Source organism: Glycine soja, chromosome 8 (genome assembly GCF_004193775.1).
Source record: "Glycine soja cultivar W05 chromosome 8, ASM419377v2, whole genome shotgun sequence".
Lineage (NCBI taxonomy): Eukaryota > Viridiplantae > Streptophyta > Magnoliopsida > Fabales > Fabaceae > Glycine > Glycine soja.
Genome location: NC_041009.1, coordinates 2,829,126 through 2,847,092, shown reverse-complemented (window position 1 = coordinate 2,847,092; position 17,967 = coordinate 2,829,126). Strand labels below are relative to the sequence as shown.

Sequence of the window (17,967 nt, the reverse complement as noted above, 5' to 3'; positions counted from 1 at the left end):
AAATCTTTTTTTTTTCTGAGAGAAAATAAAATGTTAGAAACACTTTGATCTCTAAAAAAATAAATCCATTTATTGCTCAAAATTATAAACATAAAATACTTTAACCATTCTATCTAATCTAATAAAATAGTAGTTACATTAATTATCATCACACATTTATAATCCAAAAAAAACAAATTAGGTCAAATGATTTTAAAAAAAAAACTGAAATTGGTGTTTACGAACTTTTAAAAGCCCATAAAAGCCATCATCAACATTTACTTTCACGAAGCCGAATAAAAACCGCAGGGTCCAGCCGTCCAGGCAGGGGAATTTTCTTTTAATTATTATTACTACCTTGCATATCAAAAACGTTTTTTTTTTTTTTTACCTGAAGCATGGTCACAACTCAACTGTTAATCAAACCTGTTTCTTCTAGTTTCTATCCTACCCTAAAATCTATCCTCTCCATCTCAAATATTATAGTATAAGGTGGCAAAATATAACATGGGACCAGATTAAACATAATTGCTCCCGCTCACTCAAACCAAATGGACTATAAATTTCATTTCTTTTTGTAAATAAAATTCTCAAGTTGTGGTATCTGCAAGTTGTAAACTCTAGCAAAACATGTTCATTACTACATCTACCTCTTTTGTGTGCGGATCTAATTGAGACTGCTAGCAACAAACAAAAAGACATGGTATGTATTTTCATTCTTTACATTCAAACCCCTCAATTCAGAATTTGCTTTACTGCTGCTATTCACCAAGAATGCCTCGCGCATATTAAGTCCTCATCGTGAACATTGGCTGCATTGCATGCAACATTTCTGTCAATAAAGAACCAACGTTGATCTCAAAATACATTAAATTACATGCACCTGACTATTTGCATGCACGGATCATTTGCAAAAAACCAGAATTGGCCTGTTGAAACCAGTCTTGCTATCTGTCAAACCTGAAGTGATATCTTCAACTGTTCGAAATCCAATCTGCGAAGATTTAAATATCAGCCATTGGAATCTAAATAAAATCATAATAAATATACAAACTTTGAAAAGGGAAGGTAGTATTCCAAAAGAAATATTCAATACTAACCTTATCTAGTAATATTTCCTGAAACTGTTCTGGTCGAATCATAATATTACGGTAGTTGGCAGCAGTGGTCTGCATAATGGGAAAACAGAAATGATTCGATAGCCCCATATTTTTAGCAAAATCTAGTTAGGAATAAAGAAATTTAAAAGCATAACTAGTTAAAATATCAGCAAAATGATGATGCATTAGTTGTTCAATTAAGATAAAATTAGTTACAGAAGAAAAAAACAATGATATCCATCCATTGAACCTAAGGGCTGGTTTATTTTGAGAAAATATTTTCTATTTCCATTTCTTGCTTTCTCTTTTAATTACAAAAATGTCACTTTCTTTCCAGGTTGTTTTATATTTTCAATGGTTTATATAGGAAACAATAAGAATAATAAGAAACAAAGTATAAACAAAATATTTTCTCAAACCAATCAAGCCCCAAGATCTTCATTTTTCATAAGCAAATCCTTAAACAACATTGATCAAGATTTCAGAAAATGATTCCAGACCATGTAGATATTTTACAAGATGAAAGGGTCCAAGATAACACTAACCATAGAGTAAACTTCGTAAACTAACCATAGTATGTATGTAAAGGTTTATACTTCCTAGTACCCCATGATAAATACGATAAACACAGAAATGAAGGTGGGCTAATTATTACCTCTGAGACATTACGATTGCTTTCATATGACTTCCATGGCTGAGGTTCCAGCACAAAAATGCCACCCTGCTCAGAAGAAAGAATATGTTTTTACTAAAGAGAAAGAAAAACAATAGGATGATGAAAGGAGATAATACTTACTGGACGGAGCAGTTTCCAAACCTCTGCAAATAAAGTAATTAAGCCATCATCCCCCCAATTTAGATGTATCCACTTTGATACACTCAAACTGCAAGGCAAAAGATAACTTCAATTTTAACATAAGCAGCACATTGAAGACAATTTAAAATAAACATATTCAATTAATATTGTTATAGCAGAAGGGATAAGTCAAACCAAACTTTAGAATTTCTTTCTTCCTGCAGCTTAATAATTGAAAATGCAAATGCTTGGTTAATAAAAAGGCAAGTGCAATTGTGATTAAAAATACAACTTCAATAAACACCTGTCATTAAAAACAAATGGTACAATATGGAGATAATCCATTAGGATAGTGCTACGATGTCACACATAGATTAGGAATATGGCCACAAAGTACTTATTATAAGACTTCAGCAACACTCCAATGATCTAGCTTTTGGGCTGAGTTATGCCCAATCAATTTTTAATATAGTACCACAGCATATGTATCTCTAGTCTTGATATTGGGCAATCCACCCAATAGTGAATAATTCACTCTAAATGTCCAGTCATGCATGTGAGGGGTGGTGTTAAGATGTCTCACTACAATTATAGGTATATAGCCAAAGCACACCTTCAGTCCTTCTGACTAAGACTTGAAAAAACTTTTTCTCTTGAGCTAACTTTTGAGTTTGAGTTAAGCCTAGATCATTTTTAATAGATAGCAACTATCCTGTGGCAGACAAACTAAAAAAGGACAAGAAAGGTTTAAAAAAACACAAATAAAAACCAAACAATTTTGAACAGAACTTTTCCTATAGGGCATAAGGCATGACAAATTTCTACCTCTCACCCCTTAAAAAGTTATCCCAAAGAATGTTTTATGAAGTGAAACGGGGGAAAAACAACAAAAACAGTAACTTACCAAAGAATTGTATCATACTGCTTTCCTGGTGGGTGTTGAGTCTGAACAAAATTTTCTCGTTTAAACGAAACTATTTTAAGAAGATCAATTTGCTCTGAAGAAGAATGTTCCTTTGAAATCTCCTCCGTTTTAACATTCAACAAAGTAGTAACACTGTTCTCTGAATCATCAGCATGGTCCTTGTCCTGAAGTTTGGAGGCTTTCACAGGTTTATTCCCTGTAGATTTCAACCTAACAGTTTTTCTGAGATTCCAATATGCATCCTCAACTCGATCTAGCACATTGAGCAGAAAAAATCAGTTTTTTTTTTATTGATACTACCCAATTGGGAAGTTCAAAAGTTGAGTTTATACTTATACTACTACTACCTGTTGCTAAATTATGAATGATATTAACATAACTGTAAACAACTTCACTAAGTTCCTAATAATATCCACGAGGTCTCCAGGAAAAATCTTCAGAGCATCTTTACACCCTCTTTTTTCTGGAGATAACATGAAATCAATTCTTAAATTTAATTTTTTGAAACTGAGTGTTACGTTCTATGCTGATTTTTTAAATCTTAAAAGTTACTTGCTGAAGAAGTATAATGCATATTAGCCACCTGTTCATGCTGCATATATAATACTACAGGGAAATTTTATTAATAGCTCTAGTTGGCTTAAGTAATATGACTGTTAAGCACTCTAAGGATTGAATTCATGAATTTAGGCCCTAAGGAAATGTTTTCTGTCTCTATTCAATGCTATCACTAATAATTACAGAAAGTGACACATTATTTTCACTTTGTTCTTGTTTTCAATGATTCATACAAGAAATGGCCAAAACAACGTCAATGTTTTGTTTCAACTTTCAAGCATAAATAATTAAACATATTAGATCTATGTTACATTTTGAGGCTACATCAAATGGAAACATACACAGAACAAACCTCAATTCTAAACTTAAAGAATACCATTCAGCACTAGAAATTAGAATAGATAAGAATCTTACCAGAATCAATGTCAACTCCGAGAATTCTCTGACAGCAAAACTTCTGTGCTGTGGGGGGAACGAAAAGAGACAACATCTAGGTCAGCACGATCCAAATTTCATATTTAGATAAGTAACATTATTAGGTGAACGAAAAAGGGAGAAGAATAGTACCAATCTGTATGGTGATGATCCCATTGTTGCAGCCAATATCAAGACAGTCCTTGCCTTCAAACCATTCCTTCCTCAGCACCTTCAATCGAGGGTCCTCATCCACGCCTTGACCAATCTGAAACAACATCAAATCAAATTCACAAAATATCAAATGCGGGAAACGTTAAACTCAACAAAACGCTATCGCGTGAAAGGGAAGAATAAGAAGAGAAATAAGAATACTCGATAGCCATAGTAGCTCTTGTAGTTGCCGTATGGGAAAACTTGTTTCCGCTTTTTACTGTTCTGCTTCTGGCTTTCCATTGAAGAACAAAACCCTCCACTTTGATTTGGGGTTTTAAACTTTAAAGGTTCAGCCTTTTATAATAAACATTAAATATTAGTAATATTTCTGTCTTTATATTTCTTTTTTGACATTTTCTTTTAACACTTCATTTTTTTTCTAATAAAAATTTTAAATGAATTAAATTTCAGAGATACATTAGAAATGGAACAGTTAAGATTCAAATAACACTTATAAATTATTCACCAAAAACATTTATTATTATGACATCAAAATTAAATTCATATTCTTTTAAAAGATAAATTCATTCATTGGATCAGTCTTTTATTGGTTTGATTATGTTATTATTAGAGAGAATAAATAAATAAATATTATAATAAAAACATTTATTAATTAAATAAATAGAAATTAAATAATATTTATTTAAATAAGTGAATAGAAATAAATATATAATATAATAATACTTTTATGTAAATTGAAAAACTTAAATTTGATTAAAAATATTATTATTATTATTATTATTATTATTATTATTATTATTATTATTATTATTATTTTAAAAAAAGTAACAAACATTATCACCTTATTTCGTGGTAAGTTAGGAGTTTATTCGTTAAAACACATGAGAGATTTTGAAACTATTAAAAGGTTGTATATTTTATGAAAGTATATGTTTTTCATGTGTCTCTTCACCAAAATACTTAAGATATATATTTCTTCACGTAACTTTTTACCCAAAATCGTTAAGATGTGTTTCTTTGAAGGGTTATATTTTTTCACCAAAAACAAAATGATAAAAAAAAGTAGTAATATACACAATGAAAATAATGAGAAATTTTTTTTTTCATTCAAATCATTTTCTACCTTCTTTTGTGCGTATAAAGAATTAAGAAAATTATTATTTTATTAACTACCATTGACAGTAAGCTCCACGGTGAGTTGCATACCATATAACTTGTTGCATTCAATTTTACTGGAAGTAAATCGAACCTAAAGCTAGGTATTTCACTCACATCTTTAAGACTTGTACAATGTTTTTGTTATTTCTTCTTTATTGCAGGAACATTATCATCATAAAAAAAAAATTGTCTTTAATATTTTTGCTTGGTTGCAGAACCAATGTGTTTGAACGAAATTTTGACATCAAGAAATACTTAAATGATCAAAATTTTAGGATAACTTAAAAATCGCGAGAAAATAAATTATGTTTTAGTATCTTTAAAAATAAAAATAAAATCTATTTTGTAATTGTTGTAATAAAAAATGTAGAACCATAATCACACAAATTGTTTATAATCAAATCACTAAATATGATTTCACCTTTTGTTATTTAATTAAAAAATGGTTTTGAAATTTAATTTTATACTATCTTATCAACAATTCATGGAATACGTTTTCACTGAATTTTCATTGAAATAATTTTACAATAATCATTATTCTTTTGAAAATATGAAGCTGTAATTTATTTTATTATTTATTCTCTTATATTATTTTAATGTTATCTTCCGACCATGAATAAGAAGTTATCCTTCAATTGTTTAAAATTAACATGAACTTTAACAGTTTCAACTAAGGTAAAATAAAATTAAAAATAAAATCATGAGATTAAATTGAATAATTTTATTTAACTGGTCTAATTCAATTGGCAAAGACCCGTGTCCAAAATTTACTCTAAAAAGTAGAAGAGTAATGTGCCATGATACGCCTCTGAAACATCCAGAGTGAACAACGACAAAGTTTGTCCTACAGCCAAAATCCCGAAGGCCTAAGAAAATAGAGATAAAGGACATATGTTTCTCAACCTTACTTCATTGTATTTAGTTATAAAGACATTTGCTACAGCTTACAGGGGTCGGTGCTATTGTCATTATTACATTATCTACAAAATCGGATTTGACTATGTGATACACTCTGATGCATACATTTTTCTTCAAAGAATACCAATCTTTGCCAGATTTTGATACCGATCCCACAAGATGGCTATGATGACCTACCTAAATACTCTATTCCAACTCCTTTAGAAAATCAACATTATCTACAAAAACCTGCACATTAGAGGTGGGAAAGCTAGTTAGTCACAAATGATGATTACTTAGAATGAATGAACACGATGATGATTGCTAAGAATAAAATGAACACGGGGACGCAAGATCTCCAAACATAAAAATGAAAGGATGAACTGAGAAATAAACACACAATGAAAAAAGAAAAATGCACGCTTATACTTCAAACAGTTGAGTTGAAGACTTCATTTTGTCTGAAAAACATCAATATATTCTTCTGTGTCATGCCAAAGCAAACAGAAGACAGACCTTCCACTCCTTGTTATGCACTGAATGCGAAAGTACATCACAAGAATGATAATGATCACTTGTAAAAATTAGGTGGCATTGATCATACTGGGTGAATTCTGATTAAGCTAACACGTAATCACAGTCACAGCACAAAATCCAATAAATGAATTCAACAAAGGAGCAGATAAATGGAAAAGTTTTATGTCACACGACCAATGTTGATACCGTGATATTTTCTACCATCTCCAAGTATTACTACCTTGATATTGAAAATATCATTGCATGGTATCATAATGAGATATCCACATTAAAGTAAGAAACTGGGATCTTCTTTAGGCATTAGATATAAAATCATTAATGAGCTTTTGAGATAATTTCTCACTTACATGGTATTTGACATAAAACAACTTAAAGCTTAAGCTGTTGGGTAAAGGCACATGAATGATTTTATATCTAACCCACCCCCTCACACGAGTCCTTTGACTTGAAATGTGAACAACGCAGGTGTCCACCCTAACTTGTATTGAAATTTATTTATTTTTTTATATAGAAGAACATGGCAACAAGGATTTTTAAACCACATGATCATAAGAACTTTGATATCCCAACAGTTTAAATTGCTAGGTAAGGATATACGAATGATTTTATATTTAACAGTATCAAAACCTTTATGACCAAGTGGTTTAAACTTTCATCTCTATTGCCCTTATTCTTCTAAATAAAGTTAAATGGGCATGTTGAGTGAAGGGCAAGAAGGCATGCTAGAGTTATAGTTTAATCTTTTTAAGATAATGTCTTTTGATATGGTGTTAGAGTCTTTATCAACAAGCAGTCAAGAGTTCAATCATTGTCATCCTCATTCTTTTATACATAAGTTGAATATCAGTACGAGGGAAAAATGAGTTGTGCATTATCCAAGCTTCAATCCCATCGAGCTCTTGCATGCAAGGATGTATTAGACAAAATCATGCAAGAGTTTTCACTTTTCAGGGAGACTTTAAATAATAAAGATCAAAGAGACATACCGACTTCCAGCCATCTGGATCCAAGCATGCAGTAATTTTTGTGTTGATACCAGGTAATGGTCCAGGTTCCCGAGTAATCTTTCCTCCAGCTAGTTTAATTGCTTCTGCAGTTTTGTACACATCATCTGTGCCTATTGCAATCTGTAAATGGGGTATTACAGTCATGAATTTGATAGAAAATGAGGGGTAAGTGTAGACAGAGAAAACAAAGTAGAGTGCGAGTTTATTGTTATTTCTCAAAAGTTGAATACAAGAGTTGGAGCCTATTTATAGGCCCCGAATACTACACAATTTGTTGTTCAACTGATTCCAGAGTCCTAACTACCTAACGGAATCTAACAGCTGTACTGACTATCAGGAACATTCCAGAATCTAGAGACTTGAGAATATTCAACATGAGTCACTTGAGAACATAGATATATACACTGACCCGGGGGGGGGGGGGGGGGGGGGGGGCAGGAATTAACAAAAGAAACTAACTATCTTCAAGTTTAAGGTATGAAACAAGTCCCTACAAATCTACAATTGGGGCAGTTTTGGCTAGTTAGCATGAGGTCATAGGTTTAAACCTCGTTGCCATTATTGTACTGAAAAATTGGAGGAATGAAGTTAACTGTGGATATGAAAACACAGGGTAACAATTATTTTAATTGGAAAATGCAGCTTTTATTGTTAATATAGAATAAAATCTGACATCACAATTGCAGCAAAGAAAACCTCTTCAGCAGATTCCATAAAAAAGAACAATCCAAGAAGAGAGAAACTTCTGCTTACCTGAGCATAAGCATTTCCTTTATCGTATTCAGTGACTCCATAATTGTAAGTCAACTCCAGAACAGTGCTTTTATCTTCTGGACCATAACCCAGCATTGCTATGGTGTACTGCCCAAAAGAAGGTCATCAAAGAAACACGGGTGAAATGAAGGTAAGTACATGTCCAAAGTATCAAATAAGGTGTTGGGAAACAATTGAGGCCATTAAAGAAAGCAAGATGAAAACCTAAATTTTTTAAAGGTATCCATCATACAAATATGTCAAAACAAGCATAAATCAGAAAAAATGAGCAGAAGGCAGTTGCATTTGCAGAAGATTCCACCGAATTATTATCCATGAGTGAACAAATTGAAAGGACTTTGACAAGGGTACATTTTCATAATTATATTGCACAGGACAAAAATTTGTATGTAAGACACTTATTCTATTGGTTATTTGGTCAATTTATGCCTGCAGGCTGCAGTTTTGTAGACATTCATGAACCAAAAGGAAAATTTTGTAGATCATAAACAGTGTCATTTTCCAGTTACCAGCTGTTAACCTAAATAATAAATATACAGTGTGTTAGGGTAACACACGGGAATCAATTCTATCTCACAAAATCATGGTGATACATGAAAGCAGAAGCAACTATTTGCTGTTTTACCTTCACCCTGAAAAAATAATTTATTATTTCTCACCATGAAGCTAATCCAAACACATTAATATATTTACCTCACATTCATTGTTGCACCCTCAGAAGATTTCAGACAGAGTAAAATAAAAGGATGAAAGTGGCATTTGGTAAAACAGATACTTGGAATTTCCATTCAAAACAAGTATAATGCTGAACTGAATATATTTTTGTACACTACCAATCAAATAGCAAGAAGCTAAAGGAGCATATTTTGTGAGAATCAAGCCTGTAATAGTAGTTATTCAATAATAACAAAATATGCATTTAGGATTGATTAGAAAGGAACTCTGTTATCCTCAAGCTTAATTTTTCCAGAATAGGTGTCATGAAGTATACGTAACAAAATTTTCACAATCTCATAAACCTAAATTTAAACCATCTTAACTGTTATGTACAAGGCATATTAATTGCATTATTTCACAGAGAAAATTACATTAAAGGGGAAGTCGTCATACCTTGTATTCTGGATTGTCTCGTGTACGAAGCAGCTCCATACCAAATGCCTAAATGGAAAGCAATAACATAAATGTCTTAATGTAAAGTAAAGGAAACAAGAAAACAAAAGTCTGAACCAACATAAAATAGCATTGACCCTTACCTTCTCGTAAAATTCTATTGAACGATTAAGATCACCCACTCGAAGCATTACTTGGCACAAGGGTTCAGGAGTGGGACCTCTTTCTATAAGTTCAAATTTGTAACCATCAGGATCTTCAATAAATGCAATTACTGAACGCCCTCCCTTGACAGGACCAGGCTCCCTAGTTATTTTGCCACCCTTAGCTCTTATTAGCTCCACTGCTTTTGCAACCTATAAAGAACCATACGGACAAAGAAATTCCAGCATATATGTTAGTCAAAAGTCCAATAGAGAAAAAATCCTAAATGACAACCAAAACTGCACCTCCATTCCACACCTGATTCCAAAGAGAATAAAGAAGACGCAATTTGACTAATGACTAGTCACAAGAGATTGCAAATAAAGGCCACCAACATGAGACAGCAAAGATGTTAAGGACAGTAAAAGGAACTAAAGTTTGGAAAACTTACATCATCAACAGCAATACCAAAATGGCCAAATCCAGTTCCAATATCATACTTGTCAACTCCATAATCTGAAATGTTATTAAACGAAAAACAAAAATTAATTGAAAGCCTTCTTTGCATAAGCAGGCATAACTTACTCCATAAAGAGACAAAGTCTTATAATTATTAGGAAAGATCATCAAATAGATTTGATTTTGCACATTTCTAGAGGAATGTCATTGTCAACATAATAGTCAGATCCTTACTGTATGTCAGTTCAATAACAAAGTGTGAGTCTTCGGGCCCATATCCAAGAAAGGCATTAGTATATTTCTCCTCTGGTATGTCCCTCTTTCTGAGGAGCTTCATTCCTAGGCACTCTGTATAAAACCTGAAACCACCAAGTGTAAACATGCACTCCACAAAGTAGATCATATCATAGATAAGCAGTTTTCAATCAATTCAATAAAAGCTCTCTCGTCAAGGTCTGGGGTGGTTTTAGTTTTGAGTTTAGAATTTTTTTAAAATAACAGTTAGTTTTTAGTTTTAGTTTCAAAAAAAATTTTAACCAGTTTTTAAAATATGATTAGTTTCAAATAAACTTATTTTGAAAGTTTCATATCGTATTACAATTAGTTTCAAAGTGTTTTTGTGTCGGGGTGCGACAATAATGATGGTGGTGATGTCAATAGTAGACAATAGTGGCAGTGGTGGAGGTGGTAGTTGCGGTAGCGGTGGTGGAGGTGGTATTGGTGGTGGTGGCAGCCATTGGTGGTGACATAGGTGGTATTAGTGGTGGCGGTGGCGATGTTATTCGTAATGGTGGTAGTAACAATGTCAGTGGGCTTGGTGGCAATAACGGTACTAGAGTGATGGTGGTAACAGTGTTGGTAGTGGCAAAAAGTAGTGACAAGATGGTGGTGATGGTAGCAATGTTAGTGGTGATGGTGATGTCAGGACGACAACGATGGTGGTGGTGATGGTGGTTGCGACGACATTGGTGGTGGTTGTAGTGACAGTAGCACTAATGGTAGTGGTGGTGATGATAACGGTGTTGGTGGTCGTAGTGATAGTGATGCTAGTAGCAACCCGTTATGGCGGTGACAACAATGGTGATGGTGGTAATAATGACGGAAGTGATATTGGTGGTGGTGGTGGTGGTCATGGTGATAATGGTAGTAGCGGGTGGTGACAGCAAAAAGTGTCATTGACTCATTGTCAAATGTGAGAAATGTGTTTTTTTAAACTAAAAATCAAATTCACAAAATCTTTTTTCTTGATTTTAAAAAATGAGTGTAAAAGTGTTTCAAAAATGATTTAAAAACTGTTTCCGCCTCATTTTTTGTCAAACACATTTTGTTTTTGAAAATTGCATTTGAAACCCAAAAACCAAAAACATGCAACCATCCCAAACGGACCCTTAGCTTCTCCAAGACTTGATTTTAACCTCTACATAAGTTAATTTTAACTTGTGAAGGAATCTTAATTAGGATATGATAGTACATACTTTATGGTCCTGTCCAGGTCCCCAACACGATATACAACATGAAGCATTCTTCTCTTGTCCTGTTTGACCCACTCAAGCACATTTTCTGGTGAAGCAGCCGCAACTGAATGAGACAAGTCCCCTGATGCCATGATTCTCGTGGAGTTACCATATTGTCTCAACACTCTGGAAGCTTTGAGGCCAAAACTATTGGATTGAGACACTGCACCCAAAATCAATTTTATTAGTTCATCAAATTATGCATACCCAATGGGAAGTATGTAAAAATTGAATAGTCTAATCTAGTTTTGCTAAAACTATAGTATATGTGAAAACAAAATTGGAATTAGCGAAGGTGAGGAATTTGAGGTTAGTAAAGTGGTGACGAATCGATAGTTAGATGTGAAATTTAAGGGTGTGAGGAACTTACCAGAGGGAGAGGGAAGATGGGAGAAAGAGATACGGCGAGAAGGGCTGAAGAGAGAAAAGGAGGAAGGTGTTGAGAGAGCGGGTCGTATTGAAGAAGAAGCCATGGGAACCAGTCTCACCAATACCATTGAATTGTGGATGAGGAAGGAACAGAGTGAGAGGGGAGAATAATGCTAAGCTAATTGTAAAATGAGGAGCGAGTCAGAGGTAACTTCTCAAATTGCTTTCTTTACTTTACATTATTCCATTTCTGCCGAATTATTGTTTATTCATTCCTCTTTTACGATACTTGTTTTATCCTTTTCCCTATCACTTCGGAGATGGATGGAATGTTTCACAAAAAAATAGTTTATACATATGCATCGGAAGAAACTTTAGTCATTTTTTTTTATTGATTATAAAACTTATTTGATTATTTAATAAATATATTTTTAATAATTTTTTAATTTTGTAAAATATTATTTAAAGTAATATTTTTATAAAAGGTCAGTTTTTAATTTTTTATTTATTTTATTTTTATTTTTAATGTATTTATCAAAAAATTATATTATTATTTTTATATGAAATATAATATTATTTTTTTTGTCATTTTATAGTTTTTTTATTTTAACGTCAATTTTTTTTACCTTCACCGCTGAAATAACTAAAAATGTAAAATAACATATATAAACAAAATAATTAAAAAAAATTAAATAAATATTTTAATGATAATATATATATATATATATATATATAAGTTAATATTTTAAATTTAAAATAGTGTTTAAAAAAATTACAAACTATTAAAAATAAGTTAAAAATTATTTTAAAAATTTATTTAACAAACAATCAAATATATTTTTCAGTTAATAATAAATGTTAAATATTAACTGGAATAATTTATCGAATAGCCTAAAATTAATATTTCTTTACAAACTTGAAAGTTTAAGTATCATTTTATAAATTAGTCACACCCACCATAAATATATTTTCAGCGATCATCCTCCATAATCACCTTCTTATCGTCTCCCTACATGCATCATAAAAGACAAATATCACCGCATTGAATATATGAGCTCAATGATCAACTAGCAATAAAGCTGACATGATCTCCTCTCCTCACCCTGCATACACCGTAGAATTAAATAAAAAATTGACAGCATATATTTTAATTTTTTTTTTAAATCAAAATTAATATTTTTTTTTTAAGTATCACATTTAAACTAGATTATATTTTTTTAAACGTCCATCCTTGCACTTTTTTTTTAAGGCAAATTAGTATATTGTGTGTTACCAAAAGGATATGCAAGTAGAAGGAGTACTGCAAAGTATGTACAAGTGGAATAAATGCATTTACCTTTAAAGCTTATCCAAATGCAAAAAAATAGTACGAATCTATTCATGAGTTCAAACAGAGTAGCGGATTAAGCATCCACGAAGAGAAGAAGATCATATCAGTATTCTGTTTCTTATAAAGAAATCATTCCTATTAGTTGATCTTAATTCCTTCAAGAAGCTTACCACCATCAAAAGTGTGACCCTTAAATATGATTTCATTACACCAGCAGGTGTAATGTCATATTAAATATATATCTCCATTTCTTCACCTTTTCCCCTAATACAAGTGAACCAAACAGATTGTATATGGCTTGCAAATCGTTGGGAATAACAACAGTTATATCCAGTCATTCAAAAACTCTTTGTCAAATTAAAGAACTGCACCTACACTGCCCAAATAGATGTTCAGCCGTCTCCTCCAAACTTGCTCTGCAGAAATAACATGATTGCTAAACATTCAAAATGAGAATTCTTCTCTTGTTAAGTTGTTCACGAGTTCGCAATCGATCCAAAAATAATCGTCAAGAAAAAACAAGCACTTTTATCGGGACAGCACTGTTCCAAAATTTACTAAGAATAGGATTCGAATCCTGAATATTCTGAATTTGAGATACATAATTGGTAACTAGGTCATTATAAGTTACACTTACAGAAAACAAACCGTCAGGATATAAGTTTCATCTGCAAGTATCATTCTGATTCTGACTTTGTCTTGTCATTTTAGGGCTTCTTTTGGGTCTTGTAGCTAAGAAAACACTTTTTTTTATTATTATTCAAATGTTGTTGCACTCTCTTGCTCATGTTTCCTACACTGACGTATTTAAATAAAAGTAAAATCACACAAATTTCAATTAAAAACATGGAGAACATGAATTGCATGATATTTCATTGTTGGGTTATTTACTCATATAATTCTTGTGGGTTAATGCAAATATAACGTGAAAAAAACTTTATAAATCAACATGAATGAATGTACATGCATTACATTTACATAATAATACTAATTAAAAAATATCTTAATAGAGTTATTTTGCCAAAAAGTTATTATGAATAAAATATCAGAATTACTTTTTTTTCATAAGAAAATATTTGAATTATTCAATTATAAAACTTTTGTTAGAGATTTTTCAAATATAAATGCTAAGAGATTAATAATTTATTGTGTTACATTATTATTATTTTTTATAAAAAAAAAACCTAAAGTTTGGCCCCAAAATTCAAAGTCATGATTTATGAGTCAAATAGATTACTATGGAATAACAGTGTCTTTTCGAGTATTTAATATTTAATATAATTATATATTTAATACTCAAATTCAAATTTATTAATTAAATTTATATAAAAATTTGCTAATTAAGCTAGAAAAAGAAATGTGTTGACCAGTATAATTAATTAAAATTTAAAAGTATAATTTGGCTTCAAATAATAACAGATATTTGCATTACAAAACACCATTATCATCAACATAACAAAAATATTTAAAATTAAAAAATTAATACAAATCAAATAAAAAATCTCTAGTTTATAAAACAAAACAATGGAATTAACACGAGAAGCATGTGCGCAAACTTTTTTTTATTTTTTATTTTTATGAAACAAATATTCATTTATTTATTATTGAGTATTTATCTCCATCATTTGTAGTTTTATACAAATTCCGTTAGCTATATTATACTCAACCACTCTCAAAATGAATTTGACGACCTAGGGTTTGATCCTGGCTTCTCTGTCAATTATTATATTCAAACTGGCTGCTTTTCCTCACACATCATTGAAAAAAATTTCCTTCCTTAATTTTTTGCCGCCATCAGTTTCGCTTCCCCAACATGCACCTCTCACAAACTTTCAAGCATAGCTTCAGTTAGGGAAGGACAAGATTTGCACCTGAATTCACGTGAGTCTTCTTCTTTTTCCCCCCCCAAATTCGGCAAATTGTTTGGTTTTCAAGCGCCATTGAAGTTCAATTACTCTATTTTGGTTTTTGCTTTGTCGGTTTCATGCCATATATTCCCACTGTGCTTGTGCAATTCTTCACCTTTATATTTTTTCAATTATTTATTATATTAATACATAGAGGATGTATTGCGTCTGATAAAAAAAGAAAAGAGGATGTATTGTGTTATTCATGATGATTTATGATGCTAACTTTTAAAATATCAATGTGTGGTTTTAGTTTTAGTTTTTAAAATATGTACCATGAATGACTACAAGTTTAATGCTTATATTTGGATCACATGTGCTGGTGTTTGGCTCTGTTTATATCTTTAAGATGTGTTTTTTTTCTTGTAATTATAGTATCTAGTGTTTTCCCTGCCATTTTGTCAGTGTTAATGTGTCATACCTGTGCTTCTTAAATTTATTGTTGGTTTCAAGTAGTTTGAAGTTAGGAATTTATTTTCCTTCATACGGATGTAGCTGTTCGTTGGCAGATACAAAATGTAAGATGGTGTCACCATGAGACATTTGATTACCAAGCTGGGAAGAGATTAGGTCTGACTTGTTTTGATTGGCTTAAATATTACAACAGGGAGGACGAGACTGGATTTGAGCTAGCTAATGTTGGATCTATCGTTTGGTGGCTCATCTGTCAAACCCAAGAGTCAAAACAGCAGCTCTTAGGATGCTAGAGCAGAAGATATTTTTAAAAACAACAGTATGGTTGGTGACTTCAAGAGCAAGTTTGATGTTGTTCCTCAGAAATCAGATTCAGTTAACGAAACACATAGAATCCATTCTTTAATTCTTTAATACCCGAGGAGAACTTCTTTAATGAAAGCCAAAGAGAGTGCTTCTTTGAATTTAAGTGAGAGAGGATTTTGGGTTGCAAACAGCAACAAAATTGTTCAAATCAGGATGATAAGTAGACAGAAGTAAAACGAAAAATGTTACTTTCAGGCCAAACCTACCTTGGGTATCCACCACAGGTTCAGGCCCAACTGGTAGGACAATATCTGGTGTTACTTACAGATTCAATACTAATCAAATTAGGATTGTTTGTGCATGTCATGGTTCTCACATGACTCCTAAAGAGTTTGTTCGGCTTGCTTGCAAATGACAGGTCAATGGGGAGGGAAGTGCAGCTTTCGGGACAGCAAATAGCAGTTCTGCAGCCCCTGCTCAACTCTAAATAACACTAGTAGTAACATATGAAAGGAATGTGTTAAAAGATTACTTCGCTTGAAAGAATGTAAAGATTTTCTCAGCATTTTGTTATTTTAGTATCAAGTTCAATTTTATTACATGAGAAATTTTGGCTTCTATTTTATATACATAACTCAGTTTCTGAACATTTTTTATTTTATTTACATTTTGTCAAAGGAAAAAAGATATTAAGTAGTAAGTTGTTGGATACAACTAAAATATACATGGGACAAAACTTGTTCTATGCACAGAAAAAAGATAAGATTTGATTGAATTTATTAAAGAAAAATTTAAGTCAATCACAAGGAGAGTATTTAAAAGAAAATATCAAAAAAGATAGTATTACTGATATTCTCTTTCTAAATCTTTGTTTCTGAAATTTCTATTGATTGATTTTAGTTTGCATTTTTAATATGTGTAATTTTAGTTTATTTATTAACTTGATATTTAAGGTTTTATGAAGGCTTGATGTGACGTTGAAATGTTGACGGTCAATTTTTAATTGTTCAAGTTTTTAAGCTCTATATGAGATTTTGATCCATATATTAACCTAAGATCCAACATGTAGGAAATCAATTTTTTTTTCTGAATAAATCAAATTATTGTCAGTTCTCAGATTTGAACCTTGACCTTACGAGAATACACAAACAACAAAACTACTACATCATCTAGTTTATTTAATATAAATATGTCATGCAGTCTATTTAACATAAATATGACAAAAATACTGTATTGTCAAAATAAATTAAAAATAGAATTATATTTATATTGAATAATTAATTAGTACACTCAGTTTAAATTTAATATAATAATTAGTATATTAAATTAAAGTGATTTTCTCATGCTGTCTTTGTCTTCCTAGTTGCCCATTCCAGACTGCTCCTCAATCCTCATCATAATATTGGGTTTTTTTTGTTTTTTTTTTTTAAGTGTAGGAGGGAAATAATATGCGTGGCTTTGGTTTGGGAAGCAAATTAAAGCTGGGGCAAAAAATTTGCTAGTTTGCTCTTCACGTTGATTTATTTATTTATTCTCTTTTTTTTTATATGTAGAGATACAAGAGACCCTACATATACCTGGAAATTTAATTCCCATACAATCAGCCCAAAGTGATAATAACACTCTAAAGTATCTCCAGGAGTGTTTACGTTAATTATTTAACTTTAAGTAACCTTGTTTAAACTTTTTTCTATTGGAGCAAATAATATAATATTGCTTATATAAAACATTGTTATTTAACAAATTTATACCATAAATAAAATATTTTTTAAATATTATAAGACTCATAAAATTAAGTTAATTATTCATTTTAATAACAATTTTAACATTAAAGTGAATTTCATATAGAGTGTTTAAATCTATATGAAATTAAAAGGCCCCATAAAATTATGATAACCAAATGCTCTAACAAGGGCACATCTAGCAAATGGAGGCCTAAATTCTACTACAGGAGTCTCCTACATTTTACATCAAAGATGTGGTGGACACTTTGAATCTCTCCTTTCTATTCGAACAATTTTTAAAAAATAAACATAAAATACATACAATAATATATGCATTGACAACATTTGTGATTTTAATTACATATTGT

General features: G+C 31.3%; 2 protein-coding genes across 2 annotated transcripts; both read right to left on the bottom strand.

Annotated features, from left to right (window-relative positions):
- Positions 1-521: 521 nt before the first annotated feature.
- On the bottom strand, positions 522-4,269 carry LOC114423111 (probable RNA methyltransferase At5g51130). Its single transcript, XM_028389734.1, has 9 exons — positions 4,148-4,269; positions 3,926-4,040; positions 3,773-3,820; positions 2,780-3,053; positions 1,876-1,963; positions 1,735-1,800; positions 1,080-1,148; positions 863-973; positions 522-791 (listed from the first exon to the last, which is right to left on the bottom strand). The coding sequence occupies exons 1-8, from the start codon at positions 4,226-4,228 to the stop codon at positions 884-886; spliced, it is 831 nt and encodes a 276-aa protein (XP_028245535.1). The 5' UTR covers positions 4,229-4,269; the 3' UTR covers positions 522-791; positions 863-883.
- A 1,539-nt stretch (positions 4,270-5,808) lies between these two features.
- Positions 5,809-12,162, bottom strand: LOC114421149 (probable lactoylglutathione lyase, chloroplastic). Its single transcript, XM_028386961.1, has 9 exons — positions 11,920-12,162; positions 11,511-11,712; positions 10,270-10,394; positions 10,028-10,092; positions 9,576-9,788; positions 9,433-9,480; positions 8,302-8,409; positions 7,528-7,668; positions 5,809-6,253 (listed from the first exon to the last, which is right to left on the bottom strand). Exons 1-9 carry the CDS (start codon positions 12,044-12,046, stop codon positions 6,212-6,214), a joined length of 1,071 nt encoding a protein of 356 aa, XP_028242762.1. The 5' UTR covers positions 12,047-12,162; the 3' UTR covers positions 5,809-6,211.
- Positions 12,163-17,967: the final 5,805 nt, after the last annotated feature.

Bases quoted from the DNA above. Each gene is read 5' to 3' on its own strand.
- LOC114423111 (XM_028389734.1), bottom strand. From the start codon at position 4,228: ATGGAAAGCCAGAAGCAGAACAGTAAAAAGCGGAAACAAGTTTTCCCA. The intron at 4,041-4,147 runs GTATTCTTATTT...ATGTTGTTTCAG, and splicing joins AGAGCTACTATGGCTATCGA to ATTGGTCAAGGCGTGGATGA. The intron at 3,821-3,925 runs GTACTATTCTTC...TTCCCCCCACAG, and splicing joins GATCATCACCATACAGATTG to CACAGAAGTTTTGCTGTCAG.
- LOC114421149 (XM_028386961.1), bottom strand. From the start codon at position 12,046: ATGGTATTGGTGAGACTGGTTCCCATGGCTTCTTCTTCAATACGACCC. The intron at 11,713-11,919 runs GTAAGTTCCTCA...TTTTGGGTGCAG, and splicing joins CCATCTTCCCTCTCCCTCTG to TGTCTCAATCCAATAGTTTT. The intron at 7,669-8,301 runs GTAAGCAGAAGT...CCCCATTTACAG, and splicing joins AAGGAAATGCTTATGCTCAG to ATTGCAATAGGCACAGATGA.